The sequence below is a fragment of the Helicoverpa armigera genome, chromosome 17 (assembly GCF_030705265.1).
Source record: "Helicoverpa armigera isolate CAAS_96S chromosome 17, ASM3070526v1, whole genome shotgun sequence".
Taxonomy (NCBI): domain Eukaryota; kingdom Metazoa; phylum Arthropoda; class Insecta; order Lepidoptera; family Noctuidae; genus Helicoverpa; species Helicoverpa armigera.
The window spans coordinates 9903967-9919856 of NC_087136.1; the positions used below are offsets into that span (position 1 = coordinate 9903967).

The 15890-nt window shown below is 37.5% G+C and overlaps 1 protein-coding gene across 4 annotated transcripts; it reads right to left on the reverse strand.

Annotated features, from left to right (window-relative positions):
- Nucleotides 1–787: 787 nt before the first annotated feature.
- LOC110378872 (zinc finger protein 44) lies at nucleotides 788–15723 on the reverse strand. 4 transcript variants are annotated; one of them, XR_010277334.1, is made up of 14 exons: nucleotides 15314–15723; nucleotides 14987–15118; nucleotides 9700–10035; nucleotides 9184–9363; nucleotides 8927–9064; nucleotides 8720–8847; nucleotides 8161–8235; nucleotides 7857–7989; nucleotides 7256–7383; nucleotides 3672–3810; nucleotides 3036–3155; nucleotides 2439–2636; nucleotides 1297–1993; nucleotides 788–1259 (listed from the first exon to the last, which is right to left on the reverse strand). XR_010277334.1 is itself a non-coding variant. In XM_064039001.1 (13 exons), the coding sequence occupies exons 1-13, from the start codon at nucleotides 15419–15421 to the stop codon at nucleotides 1808–1810; spliced, it is 2001 nt and encodes a 666-aa protein (XP_063895071.1). In that variant the 5' UTR covers nucleotides 15422–15723; the 3' UTR covers nucleotides 788–1807. The 4 variants fall into 4 exon arrangements, 3 of the variants coding, with proteins under 3 accessions (XP_063895071.1, XP_063895073.1, XP_063895072.1); XM_064039001.1 differs by having other exon boundaries at nucleotides 788–1993; XM_064039003.1 differs by lacking the exons at nucleotides 788–1259; nucleotides 1297–1993 and adding an exon at nucleotides 5818–5993 and having other exon boundaries at nucleotides 2484–2636.
- Between the last annotated feature and the right edge of the window lie 167 nt (nucleotides 15724–15890).

Here is a 15890-nt window from a genome sequence, read left to right on the forward strand (position 1 = left end):
CGTATCTATCTCTATATAGTGTATTATCTATGGACCCAATGTCAGATAACAATGACAATTGATTGACTCTGACGTACGTTACTGTGACAAAGGAAATCAGCTGGATGGATGTTTATCTAATTCGGTAAAATGGAACGTAAATAAAAAACCCCAGTATTTTCTGGGAGTAAATAGTCCGTCCGTATTTACATTTCAGACAATAAAAATAACCAAACATTGATATATACCTGCGGTATTGTTTGAAAGAGTTGTCGCGGCTCTGATCAAGTTCTCCAAGCACAAGAAGGAATTATTCCGCCAGTAAAAATTTGTCACAGTAGTTGTTGTGTTGTACCTGGTTGTACCTAAATGTTTCGCAGGAGCTACTCGGAAAATTAAACAATATATATTATTTAAATTATTTTATTCAAGTGACCATAAACAATTCAAAATCAATAAATAAATGACAATTTATATGAATAGTTTATTTTCTATAAAGCACGGTACAATAAGTTTCATTCGCAATCACAACTTGTAAGTGTAGGTGCCTTACTGCCTTCTTACTAGGTTTAATACATAAGTATAAAATACGATAGATATTGCTTTCATATTGCACTATATGTTTTGCTGTATTCGCAAACAGGGGTTACATTTTATGTAAAACATACTGAAAAGGTAAAAACCATGGAGAACAAAATGACGAGTGGAGATGATAAATCTCCTAAAAACTAGCATTATTACTAGATAGAGGCAGTACATACCTACACGTCCTTTGGAACGCGCCCATTTTTGTAAAAACGCAAGGAAAAAATCATAAAGAAAAATATAATGCTTGTGAGTGGTAACTGTGTAAAAAAAGGAATCAAAGGCTAATTATATTTATTACTGGAAATACTAGTGAATAGCAAAGTGTAAAGTTATAATATTTGTATCTTGACTCGATGCGAGCCATATCCTTATCCAAAATAATCTAGTAAAAAAAAACATCCTAGCGATTGTGACTACAAAGCCTTATGGAGGTAACAAAATACCTACAGTAATTCGTTGCCTTATTTAATTTACACGAGTAAAATAATACTAAAAAGAGAATCAGTCAAATCTAAGGCGGCCAACCGTCCCGCAATGCTTGACGAAATCCCGTTTTGAAATTATTAGTAAAATAGTCCCGCAAAACGTTGTATGCGTCCCGCATGTCCCGCATCACTATTTTTCTACCACACTTCTACACAACACCCACCTGCGCGCACGCTCAACAGTGCAGGAACACAGATTACCTATACCTCTAATATAATCTCGTTCTCTTTACTTCTACTGAACTCGTGAGGCCTAATGATTTTGAAAATAAGACATTAGTGCACGCTGTGACACGATATTGATAGGTTAAATTATAGCTTTTTGCTTACGGTTTTTATTTTATCAGTTCCGTCCGATCATTTTTCAAAGCCCCTTTTTCACGAAAGGTTAAGTCCCGCATTCAGTTTTTGGAAAGTTGGCCGCCTTAGTCAAATCATTACATCCTACTGAAATCTGCCCATAAATAGACGCCATCTTCAGAACAGGGGCTCGATTCGGCTAATTTTACTTAAGCGACATACGATTGATATCCAACTAATATTTACCAACAATTACGATTGAAGCATATGTGGCATGGCAGACCAATCGCAAACCAATCGAATGTGATTGCAATACGATTGGTCTTATATTAGTAGCAGAATGCCCGCTAAGGTTAAAACTGCTATTGCGATACAATTTTTACATTATTAACTTAGCAGAATCGGGCGCCCAGAAAACTTTCACCCAACATTTATTTTTATATTTGTTACATTTATCAATAAACAAAAGGTTGTGTTTGCTGCGTCTCCTTGTTAGGCTTGCGTTTTTCCAGTCTAGCTCGACTGACGTACGGCGCGGGCTGCTTGAGGTGCACGGTGCGGACGTGCACTTTCCTGCTGTTGGACTGAGAGAATGCTCGCCCACAGACTTCGCATTCGTAGGGTTTTAGGCCTGAGTGGCACTGTAAGAAGAAGAGGTTAGAATTAATGATAATCGCGGACAAACATACATAGAAACAGGTCAAACTGAGAACTTCCTTTTCTTTAAGTCTGAACAAAAAATTGTGTTTAGCCAAAATGATATCTATCGTCATATACATAAGGTAGCTATTTCCTTACAAGCGGTAGCGAGACAAAATCGATCCTGATGAGAGGTCCATGCTGTCTTTACCTAATGCCTTGCCATTTTAATCATTGGGTTTGGTAGAAATGGCACAAAATTTAGTGATTTTATTTTATTAATCAAAACGACTGATACTAAATTTTGAAACTTATTTGAATATTCTACAGTTTTTTTGGTGTTGAAAGCTCCTATAGCTTTCTATGGGTTGTACACCGACTTATAGGCTGCTATCCACTGATAGCTAACAATTTTTTTCTGAGCCATGTCGGCACTATGCTACTTACTCTAAAATGTCTATCAAGCGCCCCTTTACTCTTGAAAGCCTTGAAGCACACAGAACAGGAGTAAGGCCGGGAGTCGGAGTGGGACTTCTCGTGCACCTGCAGGTTCGTTCTGTTGTAGAAGGCCTTGTCGCATTGAGAACATTTGTACGCACGTTCCTCGAAGTGGGTGCGTTTGTGGTACACTAGGAATGCGTTGCCCTGAGGAACGAGAGAATAGATTTAAGAAAAAAATTTATTTTTACGTAAAATTTTCTTTAAAAGCGAGATAAAGTCGGTATTTTCTATCCGAATATTTTAAGAAGATACACCAACACAAACAAAAGGGTCATAGTCTCTTTTAAATTCCAAACATGACATAGGAAAATCAAATTCATTCATAATTTTGATTACTGTAAAAAACAATTAAAATTTGAAGCGAGAATATTGAATGATACAACTTTTATCTCTTGAGACACAGGTTTAACCTAGTTCAAGCGATTATAATGTTAGCACATATGTCTAGCTAGATTTTAAGAAATAATATTGTATTGTAGTGTGAACTTTGATAAAATGAATAAATTATTTGATAATATTGCGTAAATTGGAATATAAACATACTCTAAAGCCCTTGCCACAGATATCACAGATATAATTCTTCTGTATAGGATACTTCTTATCCGGGTGTGCACGACGGAAATGGGTCCAGTAGTCCCGAGCGGTCGGTATCGTTTCTGAACACTGGAACAACCAATTACCATTCTATAATAAATAAATAATAATCATTATTCAAAAATCAAGATCATTTAATTAAACTAGGCTGAAAATCAGCAAGTTTTGAATGTCCAAAGACAGCCCCAAAAACGCCAGCCCTTCACGGTTCAACACTTCCAATGTGTTATTGCTGAAAAGAAGTTGTTAATTATTTAGAAAAGCTACACCAAGAAGAGATTGGTATAATAATGTTGCCATCATAATGAAAAGTTCGCTTCCCTCGGTAAAACATGTTAATTTTGAAAGGCACGTGTTAGAGATAAAAAAATTACGATGTAATATTTACAACAAAAATAACCCAGGCAGTTTTTAATACGAACAAACACCAAAATAAACTTTTAAAAATACTTATTATTTTACAGTTCCATATAATGCTACATACAAGTTTTTTACCACTTCCAGTAGACCTATCGTCCTTGTCATAGTCTGAAACATAACACCCTTCTTAGCAGTCGAGTAATAATATAAAAACTCGATACTCACATGTTCGCACTGCATAGGGAAACTTTTATTGTTTTTCTTCCCGTAGTGCTTGGGTCTCTTACGAGAGTGTTCCTTCCTGTGGTGCAGACGTAACTCCTCGGCGGTGTCGAACGTGGCGCCGCAGTTCCGACACCCGTTACTGTCACATAAACCATTTTATAATATCCTACAGTCAACTTCAGGTCAGTGGTAACAGTTTTATAGGAAAATCGTTCTTATTACTATTGAGTTAAGGTGCATGACAGTTACCACTGATGTGCAGTCTCCCGTACAACAGCGTTGGTAAGTACCAGAATTTAATTTTAGCCAGGTATAATTAAGACCAAAATGGACACTTCAAATAGAATCGTCGTTAGGGTCAACTCACACCCAAAAAATGGTGAAGGGCAGCGAAGTGGAACTCAATTTCAGTGTCATAAGAATTTTAATTTGAACTGCCCTTTGCCTCTCTTTTCGTGTGTCGACCCCTAAATTTTACTTTGAGGAGCGGAACCCAAACTTCGCGTCCCATAGCGTTGGCGTTTGTCGACACAAAATGCTTAGCTTTGACAAGTTGAAAAAGTCAAATGTGCTGATAAAACAGTTAAAATTCGAAATGATCCTCAAAAAATTGGTTGTCTGTAAAGTCGGTTTACTGACGATAGTTGAACGTGACAACGTCATAAGAAAATACTGATGGAATGGTTGCATTTTTCAAAAGAAAATTTTTATTTTATTTGTTTGATAGATATTTTGTATGGATGTAGAGAAGGAGGTTAATGGAAATCACAATTGAACTGATCAAGTTACATTTATTTGTACGCATAAATACAATTATGTCAATTTTTTTTTTAACGATGTACATAGTTTTTACAAGTATGAATGTACTTTGAGCAATTGTTTTACAACTTTTAAACATGTGTGATATTTAACTTCTTACAATTTGTGTTATTCTGTTGAGAATAGGACGATGATCGGAAAAGTAGGAAATGAAAGGAAGTGTTTCGAGTGTAATGTGTCTTGAAAAAGTTAAATCGATGGTGGTGCCTCCTAGTGTTGTTGACTTATTAACGTCTGATGTACAATCGAGATTGAACATGTCTTTCATGAATTTGGGAAATGTTTCGTCATTTTTTACGTTTGTGTTGAAGTCGGCACAAAAAAGAATTGGTACATCGGTATCAACTTCCATGATGGGATGTACATACTGGCTGTTGTAAACATACGGAAATAGTGCTTGATGCAGCAGAACACTGATGTTAGAGATACTTGCTCCAGGATGAATATAAACTGCGCCAAGAACCATTTTAAACGTGGTATCAGCGGTGAAGCATGTAACTTCTGCCAAGCAAACGTCACCAATGTTTCTAATAAGGCGGGTTGTATCACTCAGGATATGAGAATCCATTAACTTTTGCTAATGGTGGCATTGATTGTTTATTCAGTGACTTTTTGCAAGTGTTGCAAACCAGTTTATATTCTTCCCTGCTCAGTTGTCGATTTTCTTTGTTAAACCAATCCGAAATTACTTTCAGCTGTGCGGCAGTGATGGGTTTGAGGTCGTTTTTAAACCAAAGTCTGTCACAGACCGAGCAAGCATAGCCAAAATCGTTGTCCAAAAAAGTAGATTTGAATCTCATGATTGATGATGCCCATTTAGTATTCCAAATAGATTGTGCTTGAACTTCAATTTGATCTGAAGAAGTACTGGGTTGTACAGTAGTTTCTGCTGGTTCTGTTGCTAAAGTTTGACGTTGTCAGTCGGTAAATTGTTGTTGAGTATCAATATGGACGGTGTTTAACCTTTGCCCTGAACGAAATGAGGATGTAGTTGTCGCTTCTAGAGAACCACTGGCAATAGCCAAGTTAGCAGTTCGGCGTAATCTGTTGTTTCGATCTCTTATATTACGTGCTTCTCTTGCAGCTGCTGCCTGTGCAAGAGTTTTGGATGCAGTAATCCGCTGTCTGTACTCACGTTGTATTTGTGCCCTTGTTTTTGGAGCAGCAGTTATTGGTTTGGTAGATGAAGATGTAGTTGTCGCTTCAAGAGAATCCCTGATAGCAGCTTGGCGTAATCTGTACTTGCGTTGTCTTTCGTTTCTTGATTTTCTCGCAGCAGCCGCCTGAGCAGGAGTTCTAGATGCTGCGATACGCTGTCTGTACTCACGTTGTTTTTGTGCTCTCGATTTTGAAGCAGCGATTATTGATTGCGCGAATGGCGTTGCTAAAGTAGATGCTACAGCATCTTGAACCTCCATGGGTTCACTCTTCGAAGGTAGTGGCTCATTCGTAAAATCCTCTGGTTCGTCAGGTTGTTTTTCCATAGTGCGATTGTAAGCAGTTCTGCAAAAGGAATCGTTGTTCAAAACAATTTAGATTCATTCAGAAAATCATTTTAAAGGACAATGGGCGATTCCGGTCCAAATGTCCACCACGAACGAGACCTATATGGCTAGATAGCCCCTTAAATGTAGAACATTTTTTGTTATGAGAGTAAAAAAAATATAATGCCAGAAAAAAGTTATAGCAAAATCAAATAAAACATTTTATGGATCTTTTCAATTTCAATTTTTCAATTACGATTAGATTTTCGTACTTTCTGTTACTTCTGATAAAATAGAATTGTTCATTATAAGAGAGAAGACACCACCAGTTACATCCAACTTTCTTAGATCCCGGAACCGCTGAGTATATTCAAGCACTTCTGGCGCCTCAATTGGTTAGCGATTCGTACATCCATCGGGCAAAAAAAAATGGGCTATTTATATGCAAATGTGTGTTACCTACTCATCTTAGTTTTAGATAAAATGCGGAAATCTTAGTGGAATAAAATAAAAAATAATAATGATAACATACAAAAACTACCGAAAATTAAGAATACAGTTTTGGCTATAACTTTTTTTCGGCATTGTTTTTTTTTACTTTCTTAGTAAAAGTTACTCTAAATTAAGTGGACTATTTAATTACATAGGTCTCGTTCGTGGTGGACATTTGGACCAAACTTCATACATTCTTGCCCAATCTCCTTTACAAAATACATAGCTACGCTCCATAATTATTTCGATCGAATAGTAAAGCAATTGATTTTTTACTCATCGTAAAATAGTTATATTACCTTATTATTATAGTTTTGTTATAGCATAACCTACAATCGCTGCACTAGCGGACTGATGCTATTTATTTTAATTATCAAAGCACGAATATTCGACAATATATCACTGAACATATATTTAATATCGAAAGAATCATTTTATCGTCGCAATTATCGTTGCTATAAACAATTTACAGCACATTCACTTTTCACTGCACTTCATACTTGACAAAAATATGTAAATATAATATTGTATAGCAGCTGTTTACGCGGACGCATCGCTCACTCAAGTGGGAGAGAGACAGATGTCGAACGCTGCCGAACGCGTAGGCCGATTGTGCGATGGAACGCCTCAGAGCGAGGTAACGCCTCAGAGCGAGGTAACGCCTCCGAGCGAGGTAACGCCTCAGAGCGAGGTAACGACGCATGAATCATGCTTTTTCGTGCGTGCAGCCGGCTCCATCGAATTATAAGACGTTGTCACGTCAAAAAAATGAATCTTATTTATACTCACATATGTTCTGTACTCTGGGTGTGTTTGACGGACATGACCATGTGTCGCTTGTACGCTTCAGTAGAGATGAACTTGACATCACACTCCGCGCAGTAGGGACCCGCCTCTGTGCTCTCTGCTGCGTTCTCCTAAATATACATGTCATTGTTGAATCATTTGAACTCAAATAAAAACAAACTACCTTACAGTTTTACTTTCACTACTCGACGAATGAAAGACGATGAGATTATAAAGACGAATTGAAAGAAAACTGTATGCGACAGAGTGGCACTGGTAACAGAAAAGCTCGTGGAAACCGGCTGTCATGGTATGGGCATGTGATGTGGAGGAATGAAAGTCATGTTGTTAAGAAGTTTTTCGGCATGAACGTAGACGAAGAGGACGACTATAGAAATGGTGGATGATGGATGGATTGTGTGAAAGTCGATATGGTAAGAATGTTACTTGTGAGATGACTGCAGATAGAAGAGTATGGAAGGAGAAAACATGCTGCGCCGACCTCAAATAAAATTGAGATAAGGGCAGGAGGATGATGATAACTTCCTAAGATTAACCAGTATGATGTCCAGATGCTAAGGATCAGAGGGGAAGTAGTACTGACCTGCGGGTCCTTATGCATCATACTCTTGTGCATGTTGAGGCCCATCTTACTGATGAAGGAGTAGCCGCACACGTTGCAGATGTGCTGCGACGGGTGCTTGATGCGGACATGGCTCATGTATGATGTCCAGATGCTGGGGACCAATGGGAAATTATGTGAAGTTTAGGTGTTGTTCAGCTTATAGAAAACAACAAAAAAAAAATCGTCACATCCGATTGGCCAACCATTACAGACTTGCCATAAGAACTTTTACTTACTTTATCTAGATAACTTACAATTTATTGATAATATCAAAATAACTTACGTAAATGATTCACCGCAGTGATTACACTCGAACGTGACTCCCTTATGCCAACCTTGATGTTGCTTAGCTTGAGTCCTACGCAAATATACAAAAGTAATTAGTATTAACTGAAGCCTTTGATCATGTTCACAATCACATAAATAAAAATAAGTATATCTAACAAACTGAAAGTAGGACATTTGTCACGTGAAATGAATAGAAAAAGGATATTGCAATAAATATAATACATATTTCACTGCAGTAAATGTTAATTTCATTCAGAGTTTCAAAGACTTCCAGAGGGAACCATTTTAGGTACAACCATTTTTTGTCCGCTAGATGGATTGGTACTTTTAGTAAAGATAACTTTTAGTAATCTTCTATAATATAAAAATGAATTGCAAAATGTGTTGGTAAGCGCATAACTCAACAACGCCTGGACCAATTTGGCTTTCTTTTTTTGTTGTGTTTGTTATTGTCAGGAGAAGGTTCTTATGAAAAAAAAATAGGGGAAAAGTAGAGAAGTCAGTTGACGGGAGCGAAGCCGCGGGCAAAAGCTAGTGTGTTATAAATTACTTACGGTGTTCTAGAAACGTATGGACACGATTTACAAGCATATTTCTTCTCGTGGTTAGACGCATGTTTCTGGTACGCACGTTTTGTTTTAAACCGGAACTTACACACTATACATTCTACACTTCCTGCCGTCTGAAAAAAAAATACAGGTACATAAGGTACACAGTACTATTTTGTTTTATTGAAAAAAATTATATATGCAGTGACTTACCACAGCATGTTTGCTAACATGGTGATTCCATGCATCATTATCTATAAAACCTTTATAACAAAGGTTACACTGGTATGGAGAATTCAAATAATTTGCTGACTCTTTTCGCTTCATTACTTCTGCTATCTGTTCTTCCAACTAAAAAAGATCATCCAATTAAGTTCCATACATTTATTTAATCTTCTAACAGTTTACTTTAAAATTATTTTATTTCAAGCTGTTTAATAAAAGTATATGTACAGTATTTCTTTACTTACTGTTAACGTTATCACATTTACATATTGTTCAAAATCGGCAGACGGTCCAATAGATGCTTTATATAGGTTCTTTGAAGACTTATTTGTGTCAGCTCTTAATTTACGTTTTTTCTTTCTTTCTACAACTTGAGGAACTTCAATAATATGTCCAGAGTCTCCATCGTCTACTCCTACAGCAAACTGGAAACAAGATTATTTAATTTACATTATTATAAATACATATGTCCACTTACTATTTTAAATAAAATAAATTAGAGCAATAATATGAATTAAAAAGTTGCATCAAGGAAGTCCTCCTCAAAGCTGCCCAGGAGTGTACCCAAGAAGCTATCAGCATTGCCACGTTCGATGGCTTTTTGATTTTGATTTAATTTAATTTTGTCTACTTGGATGTTTTGGCACATGAGTGCATTAGTATCCCTATCCCATGACTATGTGATAGATAAAAACTGGTTAGCTTTCATAAGCTGTATAGTGGAATGGGTTGACTGATTTAAGTAAACAATTCCTACTTACAGCAAGTTCCCCAAAATCCTCCTTAAATTCTATTTTCTCTTGAACTGACTCATCCTTTGTAAATGTTAAGCTTTTCTTCTCCTTATGTAGAGAAAGTGGTTCATCATCATCACTGGATGCAATATGATCTGAGCCAACATTTAAAGCATAAGTGTGGTCTTCTAATTTAATTTTATCATTATCAGTGTCGAAATCAAAATCTTCAGTGACAGGTTCAAGTTTTATTGGTTGATCATTGTCCAAAGGTATGTTTATTACTGCTGTGTAGTAGACTCCAAAGCTTGAATTGATATGGAGGCTAGTTCTGTCTATTGCATCGAGTTGATCTTTTTTTGCCTGTAAAAAAATACCAGTTTTTTTATTCATTTCATAGGTAAGTAATGCAGATGCGTAATTTGTGGAATAAAAATCCTCCGACGTCAAATGGATACTAAAAGTCTTAAAGTCTTCAAGAGAGTCCAATTATATATTTAATTTTATAAATTCACACTTATCAAGCTTTTTACAACAACAACTGTCATTTCATTTTTTTTTAACACACTTCTATCAATTTTTCGGCTATGTACATACCTAACCAAAGAGGTTGTACATACAATAATACTTTCCCTAATTGATGAGAAGTATTCGGATGCCTAATGCATCCCAATCCTTTCTCGCAAATCCACGAGCCGAGGTCTGGGAACTGCCTTGGTAAACACATCAGCCAGCTGATCTGTTGAAGTTGTCTTCACAACAGTTAGAGTTCCTTCTTGCACCATTTCTCTCACAAAGAAGTGTCTAGTACGGATGTGTTTTGTCCTCTTATGGAATTCTGGGTTGTGAGCTAATCTTATAGCGGCCTCATTATCCACTTTAAGGACAGGTATCTCTTCTAGATCTGTCATATCTGCAAAAATTCTTTGCAGCCATACTAGTTCTCTAGCAGCTTCACTAGCAGCCACTATCTCCGCTTCTGTTGTGGATATAGCAACTGTGGCTTGTCGTTGACTAAGCCAAGACACAGCAGCACCAGCGTACAAACATACTACGCCAGTAGTTGATCTTCCAGTTGTAGAGTCTCCTCCGTGATCAGCATCACTGTAGCCTATTAGCTGTTTAGGCTCACTTCCATATGTCAATCCGAGAGAGATTGTCCCCTTCAGGTACCGGAATATTCTTTTAACTGTGTTCCAGTCTTCCTTTGTAGGATTCTCTAGCTTACGAGAGGCTACTCCCACCGCATAAGCGATATCGGGACGAGTGCCTACCATCAAATAAGCGAGGGCGCCGACTGCTTTTCTATAGGGAAACTTCTTTTGTTCTTCTGCAGGGACCACTTTCCCTGACTGAATACCTTCTTTCTCTATAGGAGTAGAGACTGGATTGCAGTCAACCATCCCAAAACGCTCTAATATCTTCTTTAAATAGGCTTCTTGATTGATGGTTATAGAACCGTCACTTACGGTCTTAATTTGAAGGCCTAAATAATATGAAGCTGGTTTGACTGTGATCTTTAATTTCCTTTTCAGATCTTCTAGAAAGCCATTCGCCAACTCTGCGTCTGTAGCAGCGACTAAACCGTCATCAACATACAGAGTGATCAGAATTTTCTTCTGTCCAATTTTCTTAGTGAAGAGACAACAATCACCATCACTCTGTTTGAAGCCCATCTCTAGTACTATGTCCTCAAAACAGCTGTTCCAGCACCTTGGTGCTTGTTTTAAGCCATACAGACTGCGATTTAGACGACACACTTTCTTGGAACCATCACCATAACCATCTGGTTGCTTCATAAAAATGTCCTCCATCAATTGTCCATTTAGGAATGCAGTGGCTACATCAAACTGTACTATATGTAGTTTTTCTTGAGCACTAACACTCAAAAGTGCTCGAATTGTAGCATGTCTAGCTACGGGGCTAAAAGTTTGGTCATAGTCCAAACCTTTCTTCTGTTTAAAGCCTTTTACAACTAACCGCGCCTTATATTTTTCAATAGAACCGTCTGGATTTCTTTTTATTCTAAATATCCACTTACATGGTAGTGCTTTTCTGTTGGGCGGTAGTTATATAGACTCCATACATTGTTTTCCAATAGCGATTTCATTTCTGCGTTTAGTGCCTTCAGCCACTCATCTCTGTCTTCTCTTCCCAAGGCTTCTTCGTAAGACTCAGGAAACTGATCAGAGTCAATGAGGCAGATATAATCCTTCATTCGCTGTGGAGGTCTAAGGGTTGACCTGTCTCTCAAATTATACCTGTGAACTTCAGGTTCCCTTATCTCCTCTTGAGCATCAATGAACTCTTCTGCTTGATCTGCTTCTGAAGCATCATGAACGTGATCTCCTGATACAGCCTCGTCACTGGTAGCTGTATCATACTCTCCCTCTAGAGCACGTTCATTAGTCTCATTATCATGAGTTTCTGGCTCTCTTATTGGTGAACTTATCTGCATTGGAACATCTTCCGATAAGATCACTCCCTCTGTGTCTATCAGATCGAAATCTCCCTCTGTCTCACTGCTACTTGGTTCATTAATTTGTGGTAAATTCATTTCTTCTTGAAGACTTGGCAATGCAGTTGGGATTCTCAATTCGATGCTTGGACTAAATATGACATCTCTGGATCTTTCGGTGTTTTTTCCATTCCAGATGCGATACCCATCGTCGTTATCGTACCCAATAAGTCTGCCCTTAATAGCTTTCTTCTGTAGCTTCTTCCTTTTCTGCTTAGGAATGTGGAAGTAACATTCACTACCAATTACACGCAAGTGAGAGATCTTAGGCTTCTTGTTATGCCAAAGCTCATACGGTACTTTCCCTGCTTCCCTAGTGGGTCCAGTGCGATTGAGAACGTAAGCAGCTGTATTAATAAGCTCTGCCCACAAGGCTTGTGGAAACTCCTGTCCCGAGTGCATGTATGATCGAGCGGTTTCTACTAAAGTCCTGTTTTCTCGTTCTGCGCACCCATTTTGCTCAGGGGTGTATGGCATCGTGAGTCGCTGGATTATTCCCTGCTTGTGAAGAATATCTCGAACAGCTTTATTGTCGAACTCTCCACCATTATCGCTCAATAATGTTCTAACTGTATGTCCAGCGTTTTTAGCTTCTTTTAAGAATTGACTAAGCTTGTCCTTTACTTCACTTTTGTTGCGAATGAAGAAAACGTGACGAAACGCGGAGTAATCATCTTTAAAAAGAACAAAATAGAGATGTTTGCCATAGCTCTCCGGGAATGGTCCGCATACATCAGCGTGTACCAGCTCTCCAGGCATATTAGCTCTTTCTCTCTTGCCAAACTTCAGTCGCTGTGCTTTACCATAGATGCATCCTTCGCACTGTATATCACTCTCTAGATTTAGATTAATCCCCAGTTCCCTCTTAACAAGATCTTTAATGTACTTCTTGTTCTGGTGACCAAACCTCTCATGATATAGCTGGAGTAAGCATGATGGATCAACAGCATTAATTTGTACAGGTTTACTCGGTAGAACTGTCTTCATCTGTAGCTTATACAGTCCACCATTATGTTCCCTGTTACCTACTGCAATAACCTGACCATTTAGTTCCAATCTGCACTCTTTAGTTGTGGAAATAAATGTACTGTTTCGCAGTTTGTCCTGAGCAGCTAACACAGATAGCAGATTTTTCGTAAGTTTTGGCACGTACCAGACATCACTTAGGGTAAGCTTCATAATTTTGCCGTTAACATTTGTTTCAACCACCACAGACCCTTTCCCTTTTGCAGGAACTACGGTGCCGTCTGCCGTCGTCACGGTGTGGTTCGACCCAAAGTCCTCATAATTGATGAATATATCTTGCCTATTGGTTACGTGAGTTGTGGCACCATTGTCCACATACCAATGTTCTGCATCTTTATCCTCTGAGCAAGTATATATCATTAGCGTAATATTCTGCACTTGCTGCTTCGTCGACGTAGACTATGAAGGTGGTTTCTTCGGTCTGCCATCTTGGATCCACTGCTTGCAGTTCTTGATGCGGTGTCCCTTTTGTGAACAGTACCTACACCTCAAATTCTCGTCTCTGGATTTTATTTTTAGCTGCGGCTTAGAGGTAGAGGCGAGCACTTCTTCAGTCTTTTCATTATGATTACTAAGTGCCCTCTCGTACCCACAGAGTTGTGCTGTTAGTGTTTCGATGGTCCTCTCCTGTTTGTTCAACAGCATCCAGCTGGATTTGAAGTTGAAAAATTTTTCATCGAGGGAATCCAAAATTTTACAAATCAAAAACATATCTGGTAACTTCATATTAGGATCAGTCTTCAAAATTTCGGCATTCAAATTGTTCCAGATGTTCTTCAGTTTTGACATCAGTGTCGACACATCCCCCGAACTATTTTTATAGCTGAAAAACTGCATGCATAACGTGTATGCTCGATCTTCGGACTGTCCATCAAATAATCTATGAAGTTCCTCCCAGACTTCATGTGCTGTCTCGAACCTCATGACTTTCATCAGCGTCTCTTCGGTCATGTTACTCGTCATTATGAGCAGGGCGTTGCTGTCTGCCTTCCTATACTTCAATAACTCTGAGTTATAGGCCATCACTGCACCATCGCCTGTTCCTAAAATCGGCTTCCGAAGCTTTCCTTCTGCTGCCTCCATGGCGCCTTCTGTGCCACGCAACATTACGGAAACTTTATACTTCCATGTAGCCCAATTTTCACTGCCTTTGAGCTGACCAATTTGAATTTTAGTAGTAAAATTTTCCATATTGGCGGGAAAGATTTCCGCTGGCCCGTAACCTAATGCAGATGCGTAATTTGTGGAATAAAAATCCTCCGACGTCAAATGGATACTAAAAGTCTTAAAGTCTTCAAGAGAGTCCAATTATATATTTAATTTTATAAATTCACACTTATCAAGCTTTTTACAACAACAACTGACATTTCATTTTTTTTTTAACACACTTCTATCAATTTTTCGGCTATGTAGGTACATACCTAACCAAAGAGGTTGTACATACAATAATAGTAAGTAATGCTTGTTGAATTGATGATGTTGACTGATTGGCTCATCATTATTTCAGAGTCTAACTAAAATAACTATTATTACTGTTTCTTAATTTTATAGGTCTTGTCCATATCAAAGGATGTATTTGCACATGAATACATAAATCTTCTCTAATGAAACCATTTGCTATAAAAAGCCAATAAATGAATAGGCCTCACACATTCTTAATATTCAAACCATTACAAAGTTTTTGTGTAGCTTAGTAGATGTATTATTGATGTACCTACTTACTTTTTTTGTAATAAATTAATAAACAAAAAAAAACATGGTTGACATTACCTTGCCAGATTGGTCTACCACAGCGCAGAGTGCTGCCTGGCTCCTCAAACATTTCTGTCTGAAGAAATAGAACTTCCTCACCAGTGCTGCACACTCGAAGCAGGCATATGGCGGCAAATGTGAGAAGAGGTGCTGAAAAGTTAAAAAATCATTTTCAGAATGTTTTCTATTGTTATATTCTAATGTGCTGATCTATAATTATGTAATAAATCTTATAAGACTTGACTCAACAAAGTCTATATATTTTTTTGGATGAAAAGATGAAAGAGTACTTAGTTATACTTATTGAAATAATACGTAAAAAATATAAATATAAACAAAACTTACGTTGGTGCCAATAACAGACTCATAGTAAGAATCTAATGGATATGATCTCAAGTCATGCAGTTTTACATCAGTTATCAAACAAACACGGCACACTTTATCAGTTTCCATGTTCAATAGTTTTTAGTTAAAATCAACAAAAATATCACGAATTCACTTTCATAGATTCGCGCGACAAGATACAATAGATCTATGAAACATTAGAACCTCTACTATTTAGGCACTATCTTCGATTTTTAAAACGGACATGAGTATTCCACTTAACTTCCAGCCATTAAGGAAATTTGTGAAAATTCGTCTTCTTATTTCGCGTAACTAATGACTGGGAACCACATTGCGAAAGCAAAATAATCATTTAAAAACCAGAAGAATGTCTAATTCTATGAAAGACGCCAGCACGCCATTTTTGTTGTTGACTTCTTGACTTTTGACAATTTCGTTCTCATATGATTTGATAATTATGTTTTTACATCAAAAAGATTAAAATAATTGAACATTTACTTAAAATTTAACACTTCCTTCATTTCAATGTACATATTTACTGATATATTTGTTTCATTAAATAATTAAAGAGAGAAAT